The following is a 21,466-nucleotide window of genomic DNA, read 5'->3' on the forward strand; positions in this document are numbered from 1 at the left end:
TGTGTATCAAACCCTTCTTTCTTGCAACTCCATAAATTTGGAATGCCATTCCTGAATCTCCTTCAGTGTTTTTAAAACGAAACTCAAAGACTACCTCTGGGAGCACCTGGATAACACCTGAAATGGGAACTGACACTTATATAACAGTGTAACAAACTGTAACCTACAGCACCTGAATAACCCTCCGAATTGTGTCTGTATGTTACCCTCCCATGTAGACTGTAAGCCCAACAGGGTAGGGTCCTGTAGCCTTTTGTTTCCTTAACACTGAGCACTTAATCTGTATTGTAATTATATTTTATATTTATGTGAATTCTATTTCCCATAATGCACCTATTGTAACTTTTTACTTCAATGACCCCTTGTTTGTCACTAATTATTGTTTTGCTGTACAGTTCTTTGCCCTCAAGGAGCGCTATACAAATAAAAATATACATACATACATACATACATGATTTTAACAATTTAACAGCAGTTAGTTGTCCACTAGATTCTTTAATTAACTGGCATGCAACATTGTGGCTCATTTATCAACACTGGGCAAATTTGTCCATGGGCTGTTACCTATAGCAACCAATCAGTGATTAGCTTTTTAAAGGAGAAGGAAAGCCCCAGGGCGCAAAACCCCTCCCCCCCTCCCCTGTGTTGCCCCCCCTCCCTCCTCCCCCCTGGCCTACCTGTCCCCCTGGGCAAATGCCCCTAACTTGTTACTCACCCCTCTGCGCAGGTTCTGTCCACGGAGTTCACAGTCGCCATCTTCTCCCACACGCGTCTTCTTCCTGCTCTGACCGGCGTCTTCTGACGCATGCGCAGTAGGAACAGGTACCGGTACAGCTCTACTACGCATGCGCCGAATGTCACGAAGTTTTCCGATTTCACTTCGTGACATTCGGCGCATGCGCAATAGAGCGGTACCGGTACCTGTGAGTAACAAGTTAGGGGCATTTGCCCAGGGGGACAGGTAGGCCAGGGGGGGGGGCAACACAGGGGAGGGGGGAGGGGTTTTGCGCCCTGGGGCTTTCCTTCTCCTTTAAAGTCAGCTGCAAGAAGAACAATGAATGCAGCAATCTGATTGGCTGCCATGGGTTACAGCCCATGAGCAAATTTGCCCAGTGTTGATAAATGACCCCCATTGTTTGAGGAATCAGAGCCAGAAGTGCAGAGAATAAAAATGCAACAGGTACTACTTTAAATAACAAATACTTCCAAAAATGTAAACTTTTAATTAATGTATATTGGAAATTTTCTCATAATTACATTTTTTTTTCACTGTGTTTTTGGTGGAGTAGCTCTTTAAAGATATAGGGGCAAATTCACTAAAGCGCCAGGCGGCTAACGTAAATTCGCTAGCGAAGTGGACCTACTCTAGCGCTACTTTGCACCCTTACGCTTTAAGTCCCAACAAACGCTGGCGTCTGTACATTTTTTGGGGGTACCTTCCTTCTCCCCTACATTTCCTAACATATGGCACCTAAACTATACAGTGGGCACATGTATAGGGCAAATTAACAACTCTATTTTATTTTATGAAGTTTTCCCAGGCTTGTGTAGTGTAATATATTTGCTGCTACATATACGTCCATTGTACTTTAACTTAGGCATCCCTAACGTAACTTCGCTTTGCTTGACGAATTAACGATAGCGCAACTTCGCTACCTTTCGCCTCCCTGAGTGCAACTTTGGATTTTAGTGAATTAGCAGCACCCTGGCGAAGTGCGGCAAAGTGAGGCGAAGCCTGCGCTAGCGCAACTCCGCAGGTTAGTGTATTTGTCCCTAAAGCTTTATTGAAAGATACCAATACCGTGCTAATACTATGTTCTTGTGGCTGGACCACCCCATCAAATCAAATGTCTTTTGCAGGTGCATCGCTACAAACTACTCAGGAAATGCTCTTCATCTATTGGTTAAAATCTAATACAGTATTTTTTTTTAGTCCAACCAAAAAATGTAAAAAGAGAGCAGGGATAGAATTAAATAAACACAATGTAAAAATACACTAACCTGAAAACATTTCGTACAAAATACAGCCCAGGGACCAGATATCACTAGCAATAGAAAAATCTGCTCCTTTTATCACTTCTGGTGCAGCATAAACAGGAGAACCTGCAAAAAAATTTGTAATACATTAATATGGCCTTTAAAAACATGCTAGATGTTCTCATGGAAGAAATACATTTCAATTAAGGCACTAAACAAGTTTAAAACAAATGGCATCAAAACTTTAACCTTTTTTCATGACAACCTAAGTTTTCATCTTCTGTGTAATTTTACTTCTGATATAGGACTCTAAATAAAGAAATTACAGAAATATGAAAATTGCTTTTTCATATTTTTCATATATCATAAACATTCTATATGCATAAAAATTCAATTGATTTGGAATGCTCTGTGTTGTCGAAGTATACTGTAACATTTGAAAAGCACCAAATATGCAAAGGTTTATGCATATTTATTGCATATATGTTAAAACATTGACCCCAGTATTTATGAAAAAAAAACAATTTTGATGAATTAGATGTATATTTATACTTTACAGCATTTTATTGTGAAATTGAAGATACCTCTTATACTGTATACTTTAACATTTACATTCTGTTACTTTACCAGTGCTTAAAATATAGACACGTAGTTAGCTATTCATCTTTTTTTGTGGGTTATAAAAAATTTTAAATCACAGGAGACAGATGACATGCTTCAGTCTACTACAACACCTTTTCTTCTGTTTCTTTGTTTCTTACGAGTTGTAGATTCTCCATGCTCTGCGGGGCTCTCTTCTAACCCAATCATAGCGAAGAATTCTTCAAGATTTTCCCCATCAGCTTTTGACAAACTGAAGTTTGTTAATTTTAATGTACCAGGTCCATCAAGAAGAATCTTTATGGAATTACATAAAAAAGTTACAGTTTTTAAAAAGTAGGTGAGGCATTGATTATCAGAATCAATTAAAGTGCTTTTAAGTTCTAAATGATCAGTAACCACTTGTGTTATATTTCAATTCAATAATATTGGTAATACAAAGTTGCCAGCATAAAAAATGTTTTGCTTAATATATTTTTTCTTTATAAAACTATTAAAAAATTATATGCAAATGTAAAGCTTTTGAACAGTCTTATTACAGACATTCTTCATGTTTGAAGAAAAGCAATGATTGTGAATTTTGCACGTATTATAAATATATACATATGTATTTATTTTGCAACTGGATGGTACCCAAACCACACCTTATAAACTCAATAAAAATGTAAAAAATTGTTTCAGCCACTAGGTGGAGCATACAGCACATGCCAACAGCTGAAAAAATGTCAAAAATCAATGTAAAATACCCATGCTGCAAAGTCTTAAGACATTATGAAATTATAAAACACCCCTCTTAGTATTCTACAATACTTTAAAGCCTGCCTCCATAGGTTTCTTAGGTTTGATTCAGAGTTAAGCTGTATGTCCTGGTGGGATACAGCCCTTCCCTTCAGGTTATATTTATGCTGAACATAGTGCCCATTTAAAACCAAAGTTAGTTTGGCAGAAGAATTGCCTTTCTAGCAATATCAGCTGTGGAATTCATGAAAATGCCCATTTTGGGACAACTCCAACGCCAATGCATTCTCCTTACAAACAGGAAGCAGCTGCTATAAAATAAGGATGTTTTGAACAACATGAAACGCCACGAAAGCACCACGGCAGTGAAAACAATAGTCTCAGAGCCCCTGTGTTTGATGCAGTGGACACTGAGTTATTTTCCATAATTCTATTAACATGTACAATATATATTGAAGATAAAAGAATAGGAGAGAGAAATACATTTTTGCTTATAATAAAAGTGAAAATTGATTTTAAGTACAAGATATTTTTGCACAAGTAAAATAGAACATATTTGCATTTCTACAGTGAATCAGAAATATCAGGGTAGGGTGTGTTTTCCCACAGACTACAGTAACATTATCACCATTCCCTAGTGGTCACATTAAATTTTATATTTTGGAATGTGCATAGGCATTCTCCATAATCATATGGCAACTATGGTGATGTATCTATTTAGAAAATTATAAACATGTGCTTTACCTTTCGCGGGGTAAGATCACAAAAGAGAATGCCAAGCTTGTGTATGTAGTGCAGTCCAGAAGCTATACCAATAGCAAATTCTCTCACGGTTTCTTCTGGCAGGTGGTCATCTTGAGCAATAACTGTTTCTAGTGAACCTCCTACAAAAGAATTTATTTCAAACTCATTTCAAAAGCAGAATAGAGAAAATTTTACATTTGAGGTTTTCACACTACTTTATTCACTATATATTGTATCATTACAAAAGTCTTGGTCTCGGATTCATTCTACTGGAGCCAAAATTCTCCTCCACTCATTCAAAAGGGTACAGACGCCTGCCTCCTTATCACGGCTTCTCATAAAACAAAGAATAACTTACAAACTCCTCCTCATAACCTTCAAAGGCTTTCACCTTACTTCTTCTCTTCTTTTGAGTCTTCATACATTTCTGGACAACTCCACCACTCCACTCAGAGAAACTGCCTAGTCACCGCCACCACTACTACTGCTGTTTCCCACATTAAAACTTTCTGTCTTGCTGTTCCTTATATTTGGAATGTCACCCCTGAATTCCTCTGCAGAGAATCAGTATTTTCAGAACTGAACTCAAAGACTACCTTTTGGAATACTCACATTAACATCTGAACTGGCACTACAGTATATTGCAGTGTCAACAACTGCAACATTCAGCAGTTCATATGCTCCATGTGTCTGTAAGTTACCCTTCCATTTAGATTGTAAGCTCTATGGGTCAGGGACATCCATCCTTGATTACTTGGTATGTATCTGTATTTATTATTGTGCTTTGTATTTATTTGTAACTATTACTGTAGGACCCCCTTTTTGTTCTAATAGTTTATTATAGTTTATCTCACAGTACATTTCTTGGGAGAGGACAGTGTACACCAGTTTGGCAGCGATCCATGCATACTACATTACCACATATTACAATCAACATGATCCTACAACTAATTTTCCAAGGCAGGTGCCAAGGCGTCAATTTAGATCCCTCCCTTACTTTCTCAGCCACATCTTTCTCAGGAAACTTGGAAAAATAAATCTGCCTCAGTCCCTTTACTTTAAAAATGGTCAAGTGGCAAATTAATTACAAAATTCTTATTGTGTCCTTCAGACTCGTATTCCTTTGCTACAGAGGCAAAAGACAGGATCAGACAACTCCAAGAATCTAAGATGGATTAATGCACCATAGGACTTCAGCAGTAGAAGACACCTATGAATAGGAGAGGGTCTGAATAGAAAGATGAGTGATAGAAAGTAGCATTAACAATATATCTGTAGTTTTACATAGCATTTGTTTTTAGATGGGGTCAGTGACCCCCACTTGAAAGCTGGAAAGAATCAGAAGAAGAAGGCAAATCATTAAAAATTTGTTTTTTGGAAGTTGCTTAGAATTAGCCATTTTATAGCATACTAAAAGTGAACTTAATGGGGTGGTTCACCTTAAGTTAACTTTTAGTATGTTATAGAATGGCTTATTCTAAGCATCTGTTCAATTAGTCTTCATTATTAATTAATTTATTTATTATTTCCGGCCTTCAAATCCCATCTAAAAACAAATGCTCTGTAAAACTACAAATGTATTGTTATTGCTACTTTTCATTACACAACTTTCTATTCAGGCCCTCTCCTATTCATATTCCAGACTCTTATTCAAATCAGTGCATGGTTGCTAAGGTAATTTGGAACCTAGCAACTAGATTGCAGAAATCGCAAACTGGAGAGCCTCTGAATAAAAAGCTAAATAACTAAAAAAGCAAAAATTGTCTCAGAATTTCACTCTATATTATGCTAAAAATTAACTCAAAGGCGAACAACCCCTTTAAAGTTCTCAGAATACCACTCTCTACATCAAACTAAATGTTAATTTAACGGTAAAAACCCTTTAAAATAGCAGACAGCTTTCTCACCTGTGCACAGCTCAACAATCAGCCACTCATGGTTACTGGTCTCATACCATTCATGATAAGTCACCACATTCTTATGTCTGATGTTGTGCGTCAGACGTACCTGAATAAATATATCAACAGAAATGCAGTATGTATACAGCTGATTTAGTCACCCAGTGCACAAGTTGAAAATATTATAAATGTATAGGCTTAAAAAAGCAAGGTAAGCATAATGTGGTGAACAAAAACTTAGAATATCAAAAAGGCATATTTCAGATTTTACAGTTGCATACCATATCTGCCTTTTCAAAGGTTTCAGTTAATTTATCTACTGTTTGTCGAAACCAGAGGTGCCCAAAAGATCAGGATCTTCCACTAGCTGCTGAGCTGAAAAATTATAGATCAGAATATATAGATATAGAACAGCATATCAAGAATATTCTGTCAGATCCACTTTCTGGTTACTATCCATTTTAACAATAGCTTGTGAAATAACTTATTGTTATTTTCCCGAAACAAAAAACTATCAGTGTAATGCAATGCAGCTACTTTTTCCATGACATAGCAACATTTTAGGTGATAGACATTGATCATCATCATTTATTTATATAGCGCTGTCAAGATAGGCAGTGCTTTGCACATTGATGCAATAACATTACTTAAACTAGCCCCAACTTTGGTAAAGTCTGAGAACCCTTAATGCAGCGTCCTTATACAGGTATGGGACTTGTTATCCAGGATGCTTTGGACTTGGTGTTTCTGTTTGGATCCTGATACCATAAGTCTACTAGAAAATCATGTAAATATTAAATAAGGATTAATTATATCTTAGTTGGATCAAGTACAATGTACTGTTTTATTAATACAGAGAAAAAGGAAATCATTTTTAAAAATGTGGATTATTTGGATACAAATGGAATCTAAGGGAGATAGCCTTCCTTAATGCAGAGCTTTCTGGATAACAGATCCCATACCTGTACTATATATTAGAGTTTCCTTTTATTATCTTTTCCATAGCTAAGGAAGCTGCAATTATTAAATCTGTAAAGTAACTGCACCTAACTAAATTGTCTTAAAAAAGCAGTATGCATGTAAGTATGCAAGCAGTACTACAAACTGTGCTGAACCCGACAAACTTACCCAGTTTGTTATTTCTGGTCTTTTACTTTTATCAACGCGAAGTATAGCGACAAAGTTAATAGTGCCTTTTCTTCTGCCCTTGTAAACAACAGACTTGCTTCCTTTACCAACTTCTTCGTACAAGATGTAATTCTCCATCTTTTCAAATATTACAGGTTAGTGCCTGGAAAACAAAATAAGCCAAGCCAAGTTGATCCATTTCTTATCTTTGTCCCTGCTGAGCAGAATCTCTGGGTTTCATTACAGGCAGCTGTTAGAATTGATACAATAGTTGCTAATACTGCAGAGATGCTGCTGAAAAATGCATCAACTAAATGTTGCAAAATTGTAACAGTTTTACCAGTGCAGGGCAACACTGCATTCTATTTTTATTTCTTTAAAACAATAAAAGATTTTGTTACTGTTCCTTTAAAGAATGCAGCATAAACCAGCTGTAATGGAACTTACTTCTGTTACGTTCTTTCAAGAGTTAGAAATAGAAAGGAATGAACAGATACTGCTTTAAATTACACTTTAAAATAATAATGACATTTGCTTTAATTAGACTAAAAATGGTTTTTTTTTTTTTTTAAAGATGTTTATTTCTGGTTTTTAAAACACACAACAACAATAGACACATACAAGGCTGTGCACCGAGACATTATTACATGTACAAGTCAGTATCATAGCATATGCAGATCAAACATAATGAATCCTATCCTCTATTGTGGTGAGTCTGGGAGTGAGATTCCGGGATTGGCATCAACCCAGGAAGTCCAAATTTTATCAAACTTTGTGGGTGAACCTCTGGCAATGTAGGTCAATTTAATAAGCGGTAGCGTTATATTTATTAATTCCCGCCACTGTTTGATATAGGGAGGGTGTGGACTCATCCACCTCATCACCACCAGCTTTTTGGCATAAAAGAGTGTAGCCCGTAAAAGATTCCTGGTTTTGTTCAGAGGCACCAACTCCTCTACCACCCCTAAGAGAACTAAAAATGAGGAGAGTCTCAGCTTGCTCATCATGAACCTGAAGCTCCCTTCATGTTTTAACTGAATTAGGAGAAACCCTTCCGTGTAGGAACAAATTTCCTATGATAGGTGCCCTTTAAGATACAGATCTGGCCCCTTCAGTCTACAGCTTGCCGTATTCGGTCAGATTTATTCCTTGTGCAACAAATTTTCGGATATCGATCATTTGTTTCAGTGCAGCGATTTAAAACTAACCATTCAGATTTAAATTGCAGGATTGTAGGAAAAATAACAAATCAGACAATGTTCTGGCCATTAATTGACAGACAGCAATTGTATGAAAGTTATGTTCCGGAAATAGTGGTGACAGTCACCCATGGATATTGCAATACATGCAGAGATATTATCGTTAGCGGACAGAACTTTTCAAACATGTCGGATCGACTAAATGACCAATCAACATAGTGTGAAAGATTATTTGGAGCCAACACATGGTCTGAAAATCATACGACTATATCTGAGCTATCAAGCCATGTATGATCCCAGTGGTGTGACTAGATATTACTAGGCCCAACAGCAAATTATATTTCAGGCCCCAAAAATATCGAAAGGTTGACCTGTTTAACCAATATTTATTGAAATTTTATATAAATGGGGGCCTCTCTTGGGCCCCCTGCAGCCGCAGGGTCTGCTTCCTCTATAGTTACGCTCCTGTATAGGCCCCTCGGGAAGGTTATGCCGGAAATTAACCCGATAGTGACAGATCAGTTGGGTTTGAAAATCCAGTCAAATGATCTGATTATTGACCCATCAGACCATCCAGAATTGGGTAATGGCCAACTGGTTTGGCGCAGTTGTAAGAGTTTTAAAGGAGAAACAAACCCTTAATAAAACAACCCTACCCTATATAGACCCCCTCCCTCCTCCCAGTCTAGCTGCTACCCCAGGCAAATGCCCCTAAGTCTTTATTTACCCTTCCGTGCAGAATCTGTCCAGCGGAGTTCACGGGCGCCATCTTCAGCCATTTCGGTAATCTTCGGAATGAGACCAGCAATTTTCGCGATTTTCGGCGCATGCGCAGTTGTTGCAAAACAGAAAATTGCTAAAACGGTGCATGCGCCACTTCTGCGGTCTCATTCCGAAGATTAACGAAGAGAAGAAGATGGCTTCCATGAACTCCGCTGGACAGAATCTGTAAGTAAAGACTAAAGGTCTCCATAGACGCACAGATAATATCGTACGAAACTAATTTTCATACGATATTCGGCCAGTTTATGGTGGGAAAAGAGTCGACCGATATCGGCAGAAGACTTAAGGTGGTCATGGTTCGAAAATCGTACGAATCCTCGATTCGTACGATAGGATCTTTGCGTCTGTGTGTGGAGAGTCCTGGCATTTTTCACCCGGCAGAGATCAGTCGTTTGGTCGATCGGACAGGTTTGATTTTGTCCCGACCAATCCCGCTGGAGCCCATTGCGCGATCATCGTAATCTGATTGTTTGGCCATAGGGCGAACATTCAGATTACCCCCTATATAGCCATGCCCGTTAGTGGCATATCGGGGAATGATCGGCTTGTTTGGCGATGTCGCCAAAAGAGCAGATCTTTTCATCTATGGCCACCTTTAAATATTGATTGGCTACTCGATCGGGCTGGGCGGAAAATTTGGACCTTTGAAGGCACCCAAACATAGACCATTGTTAGTGCTGAATCATCAGACACAGGTAGAATTCTATTGTTTCCACTGTACCTGTATATGACGATTCAGCTCTACACATGTGTACTGAAACAAACATTCTTTCTTGGAAAGATTTTTTCCAGGAAAGATCGTAATTGTTAGATCTATGGCCACCTTTAGGGGCATTTGCCCGGGGGGGGGGGTTATTAAGGGTTTGTTTCTGCTTTAAAGGGGAAGGAAACCTAGTGAGTGCAAACCACCCACCCCCCCTCCCGTTTGTTGCCCACCCTCCCTCCTCCCCGGGAAACGGGAGGGGGGGTGGGGGGTTTACGCCGACTAGGTTTCCTTCCCCTTTAAGCAGGCGAGGTACTGTTACAGATTTATTGTGGGCTTCAGGGTCCTATCACCAGCAAATGTATGGACCCTGGGTAGTTCACCACTTTGCCCCTGCCCACAGTATCACAACCCGTGTCAAACTGCAGTAATGTGCTTTATATGGGAAGTATGATTTAAAGGAGAAAGTTGGAGTTAGAGGCATAACTACACAGGAAGTAGACCCTGCAGCTGCACGGGGTCCAAGAGTTATAGGGGCCCAAATTCATATACAATTTCAATAAATATTGATAAAACAAGTCAACCTCTAGACATTTTGGGGGCCTGAAAAATAATTTGCTGTGGGGCCCAGTAATATCCAGTTACACCACTGGTTGGAGTGTTTTCTTTTAAGGCCTCTCTCTTAAACTGTATGACAAAGGCGGGAAGTATAGTTTCTCTTTATTAGTAAATGACACAGATCTGTGTGTGTGTGGCATGGGGCCAAGGAGGTAAAGTAACTCACCTGCGGCAATGGGCCCAGTCATCAAGTGAAGGAACAGAGGTTGCAACGTAATGTCGCAGCGTTCCAGTTAGAAGAGACCGCGGCGCTGCTAGAGTCTGTCTGAAGTCGCAATCCCAGCTACACAACATGCAGCAATCTACAACAAGAAAGAAAACTTAAACAGACGATGGACATGTAGAAGGGAAAACTACAAAGAAAACAGATGTCTAACAACAACCGTAATTCTGCATCAAAGCACGTACACGTGTGCGCTAAAGTAATGAAGACATTGTGCCAAGCTTTACCTGCTTGGATTTGCTCCCCTCTTCTATCAAACTGTTTGGTTTAATCCGTTTTACTCTGTTGTTGAGTAGGCGGCCAGGGGCGCTGTATTGGGCAGAGGAAGCTCAGGTTGCCACGGTAACAGTAAGACGCGAGGAAGACCGAGGGTTGCCCGGTCACCAAAGAGGCGTGCATTTGAGTTCCAAATTCCCTCGCCCCGCCTTCTCCCCTCCCGCGGCCTATGGTGTTCAGGGGGGTGACGTCAGCTTTCCTGCAAGCATGTCAGTGTGATGAGGCGAGGAGCCAGCGTTTGGAACGTAGGGAAGCGCTGTTTTTTACTCATATTCGGCAACACCCTTCCCTTCCGCTGAATAAGACAGCTGTATCTATTTCATGAGAGCAGGGGGATCCTTTCTTCCCCCCGCCTTTTATCCAGTGGAGCAGCCTAAGGCGAGGGGCGGAGGGAAAAATTCGCCGGCCGGTGCAACAGCTGAATCCGCACAATCCCGCTAGAGCCTTGAATGGAACTGAGAGGAGTCCGCCGCACCCTGCAATTCTCTAAAGGATCTGTGCCTGTCACTGTTGCGTGTGCACTTTCCCCTTTAATTTCATTATTCACTTTCTTTTTAAGTCGGCAGCTGTGAATCGGGCGCTAGAACCCACACTTGGCTTTATTGTGTGACAGTGAGATTGGGGGCAGTGTTGCGTATAACGCGCCTTCTTTGCACTAAAGCAGCAGACTAGCAGCACTCACTTGCAATATAAGTCTGTATGAGCAGGATAATACTCCTCCAGCACAGAAACACTGCCAAAGGGAAACCACTACCTTCCACTATCCCACAGATCCTATTCCTCAGCAATTGGTGAGTTGCACACTTATTCTCTGGCTCCATCTTAATGACAGTCTGCTTCATCTGGCTTTGCCTTCTGCTGCTCCTGTAAGACCTGTTTTGTGCTACATGATGCCAATGATTACTGATGTGTTTTCAGGGGATTTGGTTGCATTGTACCTTCTTCCAGCATTCTCCAGGGCTATCCAGTGATGGTTTGCTGAGAGTTGTAGTTCAATAATAGCTGAGGGGACAAATCACATCCTGATATAGTGTGAGACAAGCACAAACCTAAACCAGGGATGGTGGCTAACTTACACTTCTATAGATAATTACCTTTTTCATTACTCATTTAATTCTGTGATAGGTGTAATTAAACTGCTTCTAATCTATATGCTTTGCATGAATTGATTCTCATCAGATTTATGACTCTTAAGTAAGGGCCCAGAACTGATTTCTGATGCTCCAATCCTGCATTTGCCTGGAAATATGACTGCAGCAGTGCATTGGAGTGCTCATTGAAACCAAACGCAAGGTCTTCCTTCTGCTGTTTGCAAAAAAAAAAAAAAAAAGGCTAATGGCCATATTCCATCCTGCTGTCTATGAGATGCTCATAGCGTGAACAGTTTTGTAAACCAGTTATGGGCAGTTACTTGGAAAAGCTAGTATTGCAGTATTCTGTGACATGTATAAAAGCTGGCTGACATGGTGCCTTGCAATAGCCAGACCTATTTTTATCATGAAATAAATAAAATTGCATAGAAATCTGTTGTTCATAAGCCACTAACCCACTTCCTCCTTCCGTATTCTGTCAAGATCAGTTTTTACAGCGTTATTGTGATCATTCTGACAGCAGGGTTTTATATAAACAAACTGACTAGCAGAAATGACGTAGTGAATTACTGCTATAGGTTAAATACACTCTCTGCCCCCCCCCCTGATTAAATGGTTGTTCTCCTAAGTGTCACTGCTCCTCTACATCAGGATGGAATCTTCAAGGTCATTGAGAGGGAAGACGTTTAGAGAATGACACCATTTTAGTGAAAAATTCATGCTGCATTTGGTTGTGAGGGCTGATATATCTTAGGGAAAAGGAGCATCTTTCTGTAAAATGCACACGTGCATATTTTATAATGTCCAGCAGAGGATTGTTGCAATCCCCTGACCTACATCTAACCATTCAGATTAAATATAGTAGTAACCAGACTATGTTCCGGCTATTAATTGACAGATCGCAATCGTACGGAAATTATATCCGACACATAGTAGTGACAGTTACCGATTGATATTGTCAGATAGGCAATACATGCGGAGATCAGCCGTCAGAAATCTTCTAACCGACTAAATGACGATCGCCATGGTACGAAAAATGTCTGGACGATCCACACACAGTCCAAAAATCATTCGAAACCTTTGTTTCGCGCAACTTTATCTTTGCGTCTATGGCTAGCTTAATCCCGATATGCAGTGGAGCTCGCCATGTGATACCCATTAAAGGAACAGGGTATAGGAAATGTAAATCTATATTATGGTAGGTTGAACATGGTATATTTACCACCAGGGTGACTGTATTTTCAAAGTCTATGTTTAAAATTTTTATTTCTTGTTGGTATGTCACTTCCTATCTAAATGCAAATTATGGAACTCCAAGGTGAACTGATATGGAATAGAGAAGATTTCAGTAACTGGAAGCCTGAAGTTTGGGTATTCTTGGCACCGAAGTGAATTCACTTCTTTTGTAATATAGCCCTACTAATAGTAATAGTGTTTAGTAAATAATATTAGTAAATAATTTATAGCTATTCCTGCCCCTAAAATACCCGTTTAATCTTTTGCTGACTTTTGGATCTTACAACAACTTCTTTGGGGGGGGGGAGATGTATTAAAATTAGAGCTCACAATTTTGCTTCAATCCAAGAATATTAAGGCAAAATTATTATATCAATTGAATGTGGGGAAAAGTCCATGATGATCTTTTGTTCTTCTGCGTAACTCTATTGTGTATTTGCCCTGTCAACAAATGATGTCAATATGTGTGCTTTAGTAGTTATAGCATAGTGGCATATGATGCCTAGCGGGCTTATTATATAATAGAAGATTTTAGTGGGGCATTTTCTATCAAAATGATGATGTATGTGGAGCTATGTGGCTTGGAGGGCCACATTTGGCCTGTGGGCTTCTGTTGGAGATCCATGTTATACGATATGTGTGCCATCTATATACAGTTAAGTAAAGTGAACACAGCAGCTTTGCCAGTGCAGTATGTAAAGAATGCTTATGAAAAGGCCCACTTGTTTCTAAAATAGCTGGCATATGTGCAGAATAGAATGATTAGTGGATTGGAATGTGTAGAATGGTACATTATATGACTAAGTATCTGGACACCCATTCTTATATTGTATGTCCTCAATTGGAACAACAAAAAAATATTTAAAAACATGTTTTATATGTATTTTTTGCCCATTTAAAGCAAACCTTAATGCCACAGCATACAATGACTCTTCCTTTTCAGCACAATAATGTCACTGTGCACAAAAGGAGTTCCATATAGAATTGGTTTGCTGAGATGAGAGTAAGGAGTCTCTGACCTCAACCCAATGAAATATCCGTGGCATGAATTGGAATGCCCACTGCAAGCCATGGCTGAATCCCACCAACAATGTTTCAATGCTTATTGGATATTCTTTCAACTGGGGCAGAGACAAAAAGTAAAGCAAAACGATGAACATTTTCATATTGAAAACTTCAGCATGCAGTGGTCGATAAGCAGACGTTCTGTCACTTTTGGCCATTTAATATATGTTGGGCTTGATGGAATCCACAAAGGACTTTAAAATGTCTGTACATATGTGGATTATAAATAATTTATTGGTCACAGTGTTGTTATTGTGCTGTAAAGTGTTGGGTTTTGTGGGAATCAAGTATCGTAACATTTCCAGTTTTGTGTTTGCCTTATAGGTAGATTAACACATTTATTGTTATTTGACATTTCATAATAATGACGCTTAAATGAGAGGAGTTTGTACATATGAACTGACCTTTGGTCAGGCGAATATGTGCCCCCAGGTTACTGGTCTCTGAACTCAGTGCCAGATCAAAAATTAGGTGCTCAGTTGAGAGCAGCAACAAAAGGTGCAAGTTAGCCCTGTCCTTCTTGCTTGCCTTAGAGCAGACAGTAAGGTAAGGGAACCAATGCACACTATGCCTACTATTATACCCTAACTTGTGTGTGTAAATGATGTGGAAATTAGGAGCAGAAAGGGAGCAGGTGGAGCAACGCCTATGTGCCACCCCCAAACCCACCCCTCTTAGATTGATCCGCAGGTTACTGCTCTCCTTTTCAGAATGCAGAGACCTGCAGCAAGTTACACAATGAAAGATGCAACCTACAAACGCAAAACATGGCCACAATCAGCACACTGCGTCCTGCATTATAAATGTGCCCAATTATCATTTTCTTTTTTGAAGGAAAGGTTTGGTACTACTAGGATCTGTGATTTTTAAAAATAGGGTTCTTAGAGGTTACTCTTAAAAATCTAAGTTTTAGTACTCATTGAAGACTCGTTACTCTTATTGCTAGAATATAACTTTGCCAATATTTACCAATTAATGTTTTTGTCGAAATGCTGGGTATTGTGGGTTAGCAGCAGATTGAGTTCCAGAGTTTGTGTATTCCTGCTTCAGATGCAGGCTGAGAAAAATACCATACAACAATCATAGCACTAAGGGCAAATATAAAGCCCATTCTATAGGTCAGTCTTCATAAGCACATAAGGGGGGGGTTCAGATAACATGTATGTAGTTATGTACAATGTACACTTTTGCAAACTTCACTGAAATCAACACGTTTCAGGTGGCAGCAAGTAATGCTCTGTTGTACAACACATGATTGTAATAATTCATGTAAAAGAGCATGCGCTTATAGGGAATGCTATGTCAGACTCTCTTGTAAATTGCATACTGCAAATTCTTTGTTGGTCCTCTGTAGCTGTAGCAACTACTGCATTAGACAAATGTGAGCTTATAAACACTATAAATTACTCACCCGTTTGTTGTTTTTTTTGTTAGGCCTCTTTATTATTTAACTTTTCAGTTCTTTGTATCTGTCTATCTTTTCACCATACATGGAGTAATTATGTATTATGGTATATGTGGTAATACATTTTATTTCAAAATGGTTTCTTTTTTGTAAGATTCCAGTTTAAGGAATACTGTTCTGCCTAAATCAGTGATTGATGAGGACGTAGATCAAGTATTTAGGCCAGGGCTGCATTTTATTTCCAAAACAGCTGAATCAGGGTCTTGTGCAAAGTTAGAAGATTCCACACCTACATTTAAGTGCAAGTTTGTAGTATTACATATGGTAGATGTGGAACTAGGGATTTGCAGCCTGCTCGAAACAGGCAGGTTGGGGCTGTCAAACCCACGTTCTTTGTGAGTCATAAGCAGGCCCAACTCTGGCCTTGTCCCATCCCAATTGTGGGAAGATGAAATTTCCTTTAACCCCTGTATAAATATCACAATGTACAGCAGCATGTTACATATGTAATTATTTTTTAAAAAAAATACGATGTGTATAACACTCTGTTGTGTGTCAGTTAATTTATATGCAGTTTATTGATACAAGTGATGCAAAATATGTCTACTATGTTAAGGATTTTAACATTTATCAGCCAACGTCTGAAACATGCATTATGCGTTGTAGTTTAATGTGACAGTCCTTCAAAAAAGCTCTGTGCTGAAGATATACTTTGATAAGTTTGGCAGGATGAAAAGCAGTTTGGTTTTAGTAGACTGGGTATTATCCAAGGCAGTGTTTGCTTTTCATCTGAGAAGGATCTGGGTGTATTGATTTTCAGGAGGTTCATTGTTTAGAATGGTCCACGTGACAAAGGCTTTGGGCTTTCTCTCTTTTTGGCAGGAATGTGACATCCTGCTTAGCTAATTTAAGGCCTTGTATATGAATCGCTGGGAAAGTTTAATTTAAACTTAGAAGTAATAGGTGAACTTGCAAGTCTTTTAATGTTCAACCATTTGAGTTATTCAGAAAGCTCTGCAGACTCCATTTTAATCAAATAATTCTAATTGTTTTTGAAATAATTTTCTCTGTAAAAATAAAACCTCGTGCTTGATACCAACTAATTTATAATTGCTCCTTATTAGAGGCAAAACAATCCTATAGGATTCAAATACTGTGTATTATTTTCTAGTCGACTTAAGGTATGGGGATGCAAATTACAGAAAGACCCCTTATCTGGAAGGCCCCTGGCCCCAAGCATTATGGATAACAGGTCCTATATCTGTACTGGTGCTGTAGATTGTACATTTCCAGTCACTTTGTTTACATGGCAGTCTGTGTCATGGAGAGCAGCACTGCAATAGTTAAATGGTCCCTTTCACCTTCATAAACTTCATATACTATTTATTATGTATACACTTAATAGGTTAATGGAAAAATCTTTGAAGTGCTGGTGCTGCTTCAATCTGTGTATCAGCTTCCTTCAGAGTTTGTGTGAATTTGTGATTCCACTCTGCATTTTAGTTACCACACAAAATGTCAGATTGTTTCCTTTGAGGCAGCCCAAATCAGCAACTGCAGCAATAGGTTTTGCATCAACTTCTATTTCAGCTGAGGGCTATATGGAGATATTCTAAATAAGCTATCAACTCCTTACAGTTCACACAGTAAGACACACCACTTGCATTTTGCTGAATGAAGGTGCTATAGTGTAAGAAAATTATGTCATATGTAGAAGATTATAGACCAATAAAAAGTTGGTATTCACTAAAGTGTCATACATGGTCAGTTTGATTTATTTCATTGTGGTATCAACTCTAATTTGGTGTGTTTCTGTTTCCATAATTTGTTCCTATAACAACAGCATCTTTTCAAACCAATGTTTGAAATTTATTATTTTGTGGGGTGAGGTTACGATGAATGCATGTGCCTGTACAGAGTGCATCCTGCCTTATAATTTGCCAAAAAATGACTGACCTATGAATTTTTCATTTAATATAACTGTATAGCATCTCATATAGGTGCAATACTTATCTTATTATTAGGGCTCTGCATTCTTATGTGCCTAGAAGAGCATGCTGCTTTGACATGTGTTTATGCTGTCCATTACCCATGTTTTTATTCTAATTTAATAAATATATACATCTCAGTATTCTCTTCTTTTTTTATCATGTAAAAATAGTCTTAAATTTGAATACAGAAATGTTTTATTTGGAACCTAATTTAAAAAATGGTCAGCTTACCGTAACACTGTTGGTTATAGAAGTTTCAACAGGGCAATGTTGCTCACTTTTGTGTACATGACCTATCAAAAAGTCAAGTGGATTATGCTGCTCAGTATAAGAAGCTTACTTGTTGTAAAGAAGATTGGTATTGCTAATTCCTTAGTACAATTATACTGTTACTTATCTGTTGTACCAGAGAGTAGAAGTCTTTGCTCTTTATAGCCTGATCCAACTAGTACAAGTGATAATTATTCTTAGTAGGGCTTTTGAGAAGGGATGCACTGAATCCACTATTTTAGGATTCGGCAAAAGATTGGGCCGAGCGGAATCCAAACCCTAATTTGCATGTGTAATTTAGGGAAAACGAGGGAGAAGAGAACCACATAGTTTTAGCTTTTGCCTTATGTCAGTTTTTAAGTAGGAAAGCGTCAGAGATTGCTACAAGTGCTCAAACAAGCCAGTAAAGAAGATTTTCCTGTATCTTCAGCATCAGCTATGCAGTGTTTAGATGAGTAAACATTTATCTAATTATTAAATCTAGCAAAAATAGCCAGAAATCAAGTTATTACAATTATTGTGTTTAGCATAGCCATAAGGAACATGTAAAAGACCTCAGAGTGAGATAAACATCCCCTTTTAACCGAATTTGCCATTTATTAGGGGAAAGCTAGCAGTCTAATGCAAACTCACTGTGTATTTTCTCTTTCTATTCTGTGTCCTTCAATAGTTAAACACTGTAGTATGTGCTATGAAGTTTATACCTTAACCATTATATGTCAGTGAAATTTATTAATCACAGACGCTATCTTGGCTGAGCAGTTTCAAAGCTCTGCTATGTCTGGGGTGGATCACAAGAGATACAAGCTCAGAGCTTTGTAAAAGCGAAAGTCTATGTTTAACTCACAGCAATGATTTGCATATAGGTAATTAGTGTATTTTAAAGTGACTTTGACTAGCCGAACAGCTTAGAGTGTGTTATTAATATTAATAGTCAAGGCTGTATCTCTGTAATATGCCTGTTGACCAGTTATTCCTCTACTTGCCAGTCTAGAGTGTGGGATAAAAGTTTAACTCTGAAATGTAAAATATAGCTCAAATGTTCTAATGAAATAAAAAGTTTAACAATACATATCTTGTTCAGAGGTAAGAATATTAATTTATACAGTATTTTAAAAATGCATGAGGTGAAACTGGCACTAGTGGTAAAGAAGTCCTCGTACTGTAGATATTGTAGTACTACAACTCATAAAGGAAGCATGATGTTATCTTTTTTTACACTGCCACTGGCCACTGGCCAAAATTTAGGTTGCAAAAAGATAGCAGAAAAAAAATGAAGACAAAGGGTAAAATCATGTCCACTAAAACATACTTGTGTCTGTATAGTTGTGCTAAAATACCTGCTTATATAAAGCTGCAAAGTACAAGGTTTACCAATGCAATGGAGCCCTGGAATTAGCACCTGCATTGAGGAGGTCTAGACATGCAACTATAAGTGTGTAATGCAGGAGTGCGGTGCTTTGTATCCTGTAATGCAGGAGTGCCCATACTATTCTAATGGAAGGTCTACTTTTAGTGATCTTGTCCCATTATTATCTTCATCCATAAAATCGTTACTAGCATTCTGTGCCATGGAAAATATAACTTAAATATTGATTTATGAGAAAATGTATATTGTTATATTTAAACATGTATTCTCCTGTAACCTATCTGAATGAAAAGTGTGGAACAGGAGGGAGATTTAGACAAGCTGTTTGTTGACAGTGTCTTGAGATCTACTGATCACCAGCCAAAGGTCTACTGGTAGATCCCGATCTACCTTTTGGACACCCCTGGTGTAATGAATCGTACATTATGCAGTTTGCACCCACATTGTATGCAGCGATACAACTTGCATGAGGTGTGAACTTTACTTTCATTCATTTGTTAGATCCCTGCAGTTTTACAGGTACGGAAGCCATACTCCATTTTATCCAAATAATCAAATTTTTTAAAAATGATTTCCTTTTTCTCTAATACTAAAACATTACCTTGTACTTGATCCCAACTAAGATATAATTAATCCTCATTAGAAGCCAAACCAGTCTATTGAGTTTATTTAATGTTTACACCATTTTCTATAGTTTTAAGGTATGAAGATCCAAATTAAGGAAAGATCAGTTCTCCAGAGAATTCTGGATAACCGGTCCCATACCTGTACCTGATTCTAAGAAAAGCAAATAACACTGTATTATAAGTAAAAATGTACAACTTGTATCTGGTTTTACAAATTGCACAGTAAATGAGTATTATTAAATGAGCCCTAAGGTACCTTATATTGTACAATGAGTTACATAAAAAAAAAAAAAAAATTGGTTATGTAAATAAACTGTAGAAATTGTTGTCTAAATTACTTTGACAATAGTCTTTATTATTTACAGTGTGTAAATTACTGAGCCTAGAAAATCCTTTTTTATGGCTATAAAATCATGGACAGATTTTAGTGGTGTGTGGGTCCAGCTTTTTAGGACCTAAGTCTGCCCGACCCCACAGTGATGTTACAATCGGGGTGGGGCAGGCACAAATCTGTAAATGGAGGAGCCGGAAGCTGGCAGTGTTAGGTCACTAACGGAGAGAGCGGAAGGAATTTCGCAACCCGAAGATTTGATGTAACCGCAAGTCCCCCATGTTTTGGGCTGGCCCACATATCACTAATAGATTTCACCTGTTCATGTGACTGATTCCAGATTGGGCAGTTTACAGTGCACCGACAAATAGCATGGTTGAGTTGTTTCCAGTATTAATAAATGTTTAGTTGAAGATGAGCACCTTTAAAGGGTTGGTTCACTTTTAAGTTAACGTTTATTATGTTAGATAATGACTGATTCTAAGCAACTTTTCAATTGGACTTTATTTTTTATTTTTTATAGTTTTTGAATTATTTGTTGTCTTCTTCTGAGTCTCAAATGGGGGAGAGGGGTCACATAAAAAACAACTGCTCTTTAAGGCTACAATTTATTGTTATTGCTACTCTATTCAGGCCCTCTCCTATTCATATTCCATTCTCTTAATCAAATCAATGCAAGGTGCCTAGGCTAATTTGAACCCTAGCCACCAAAATGCTGCATTTCCAAAGCTGTGGAGCTGCTGAATAAAAAAACCCCACAAATAATAAGCCCATGGCAAATTACCTCACAATATCACTCTACATCAGGGGTCCCCAACCTTTTTCAAAACTTGCCTTCAAGCCTGAAATTCAAAAATTAGCACATGCTTTGAGGCCACCAGGAGCAACATTCATGCCGTTGGTGAGTAACATGTTGCTCCTGAGCCACTGGTTTTGGATCACAGCTCTACATTATACGCAAAGTTAATTTAAAGGTGAACAACTCCCTTAAACTCTTTATGTCCCAAACTATACACTTTTTTTAAAAACAAATATTATTAAGACTACAGTATGGGTGCATGTTTATTCCAAACTGATTCCCTTTAATGGCATTATTTTTCCAGTTTTACATATAAGTGCATGTTATGAATATAAGGAAAATTCTTGTCATTGTCTCAAAATCCTTTGAGACAAGTAAGCATTAAGACGTTTTTAT

At 38.3% G+C, this 21,466-nt stretch overlaps 1 protein-coding gene across 2 annotated transcripts in view; it reads right to left on the bottom strand.

Moving 5' to 3' along the window:
* ulk4.L (unc-51 like kinase 4 L homeolog) overlaps positions 1 to 11,490 on the bottom strand; it is a 230,495-nt gene extending 219,005 nt beyond the window's left edge. For both annotated transcript variants that reach the window (XM_018267520.2, XM_018267518.2), the window contains exons 1-7: positions 10,839 to 11,490; positions 10,555 to 10,690; positions 7,086 to 7,248; positions 5,967 to 6,066; positions 4,060 to 4,199; positions 2,712 to 2,874; positions 2,002 to 2,103 (exon numbers count right to left, since the gene is read on the bottom strand). In XM_018267520.2, coding sequence (XP_018123009.1) covers positions 2,002 to 2,103; positions 2,712 to 2,874; positions 4,060 to 4,199; positions 5,967 to 6,066; positions 7,086 to 7,223 — 643 coding nt within the window. In that variant the 5' untranslated portion in view covers positions 7,224 to 7,248; positions 10,555 to 10,690; positions 10,839 to 11,490. The remainder of the gene's footprint in view (positions 1 to 2,001; positions 2,104 to 2,711; positions 2,875 to 4,059; positions 4,200 to 5,966; positions 6,067 to 7,085; positions 7,249 to 10,554; positions 10,691 to 10,838) is intronic.
* Between the last annotated feature and the right edge of the window lie 9,976 nt (positions 11,491 to 21,466).

Source organism: Xenopus laevis, chromosome 6L (genome assembly GCF_017654675.1).
Source record: "Xenopus laevis strain J_2021 chromosome 6L, Xenopus_laevis_v10.1, whole genome shotgun sequence".
Taxonomy (NCBI): Eukaryota; Metazoa; Chordata; class Amphibia; order Anura; family Pipidae; genus Xenopus; species Xenopus laevis.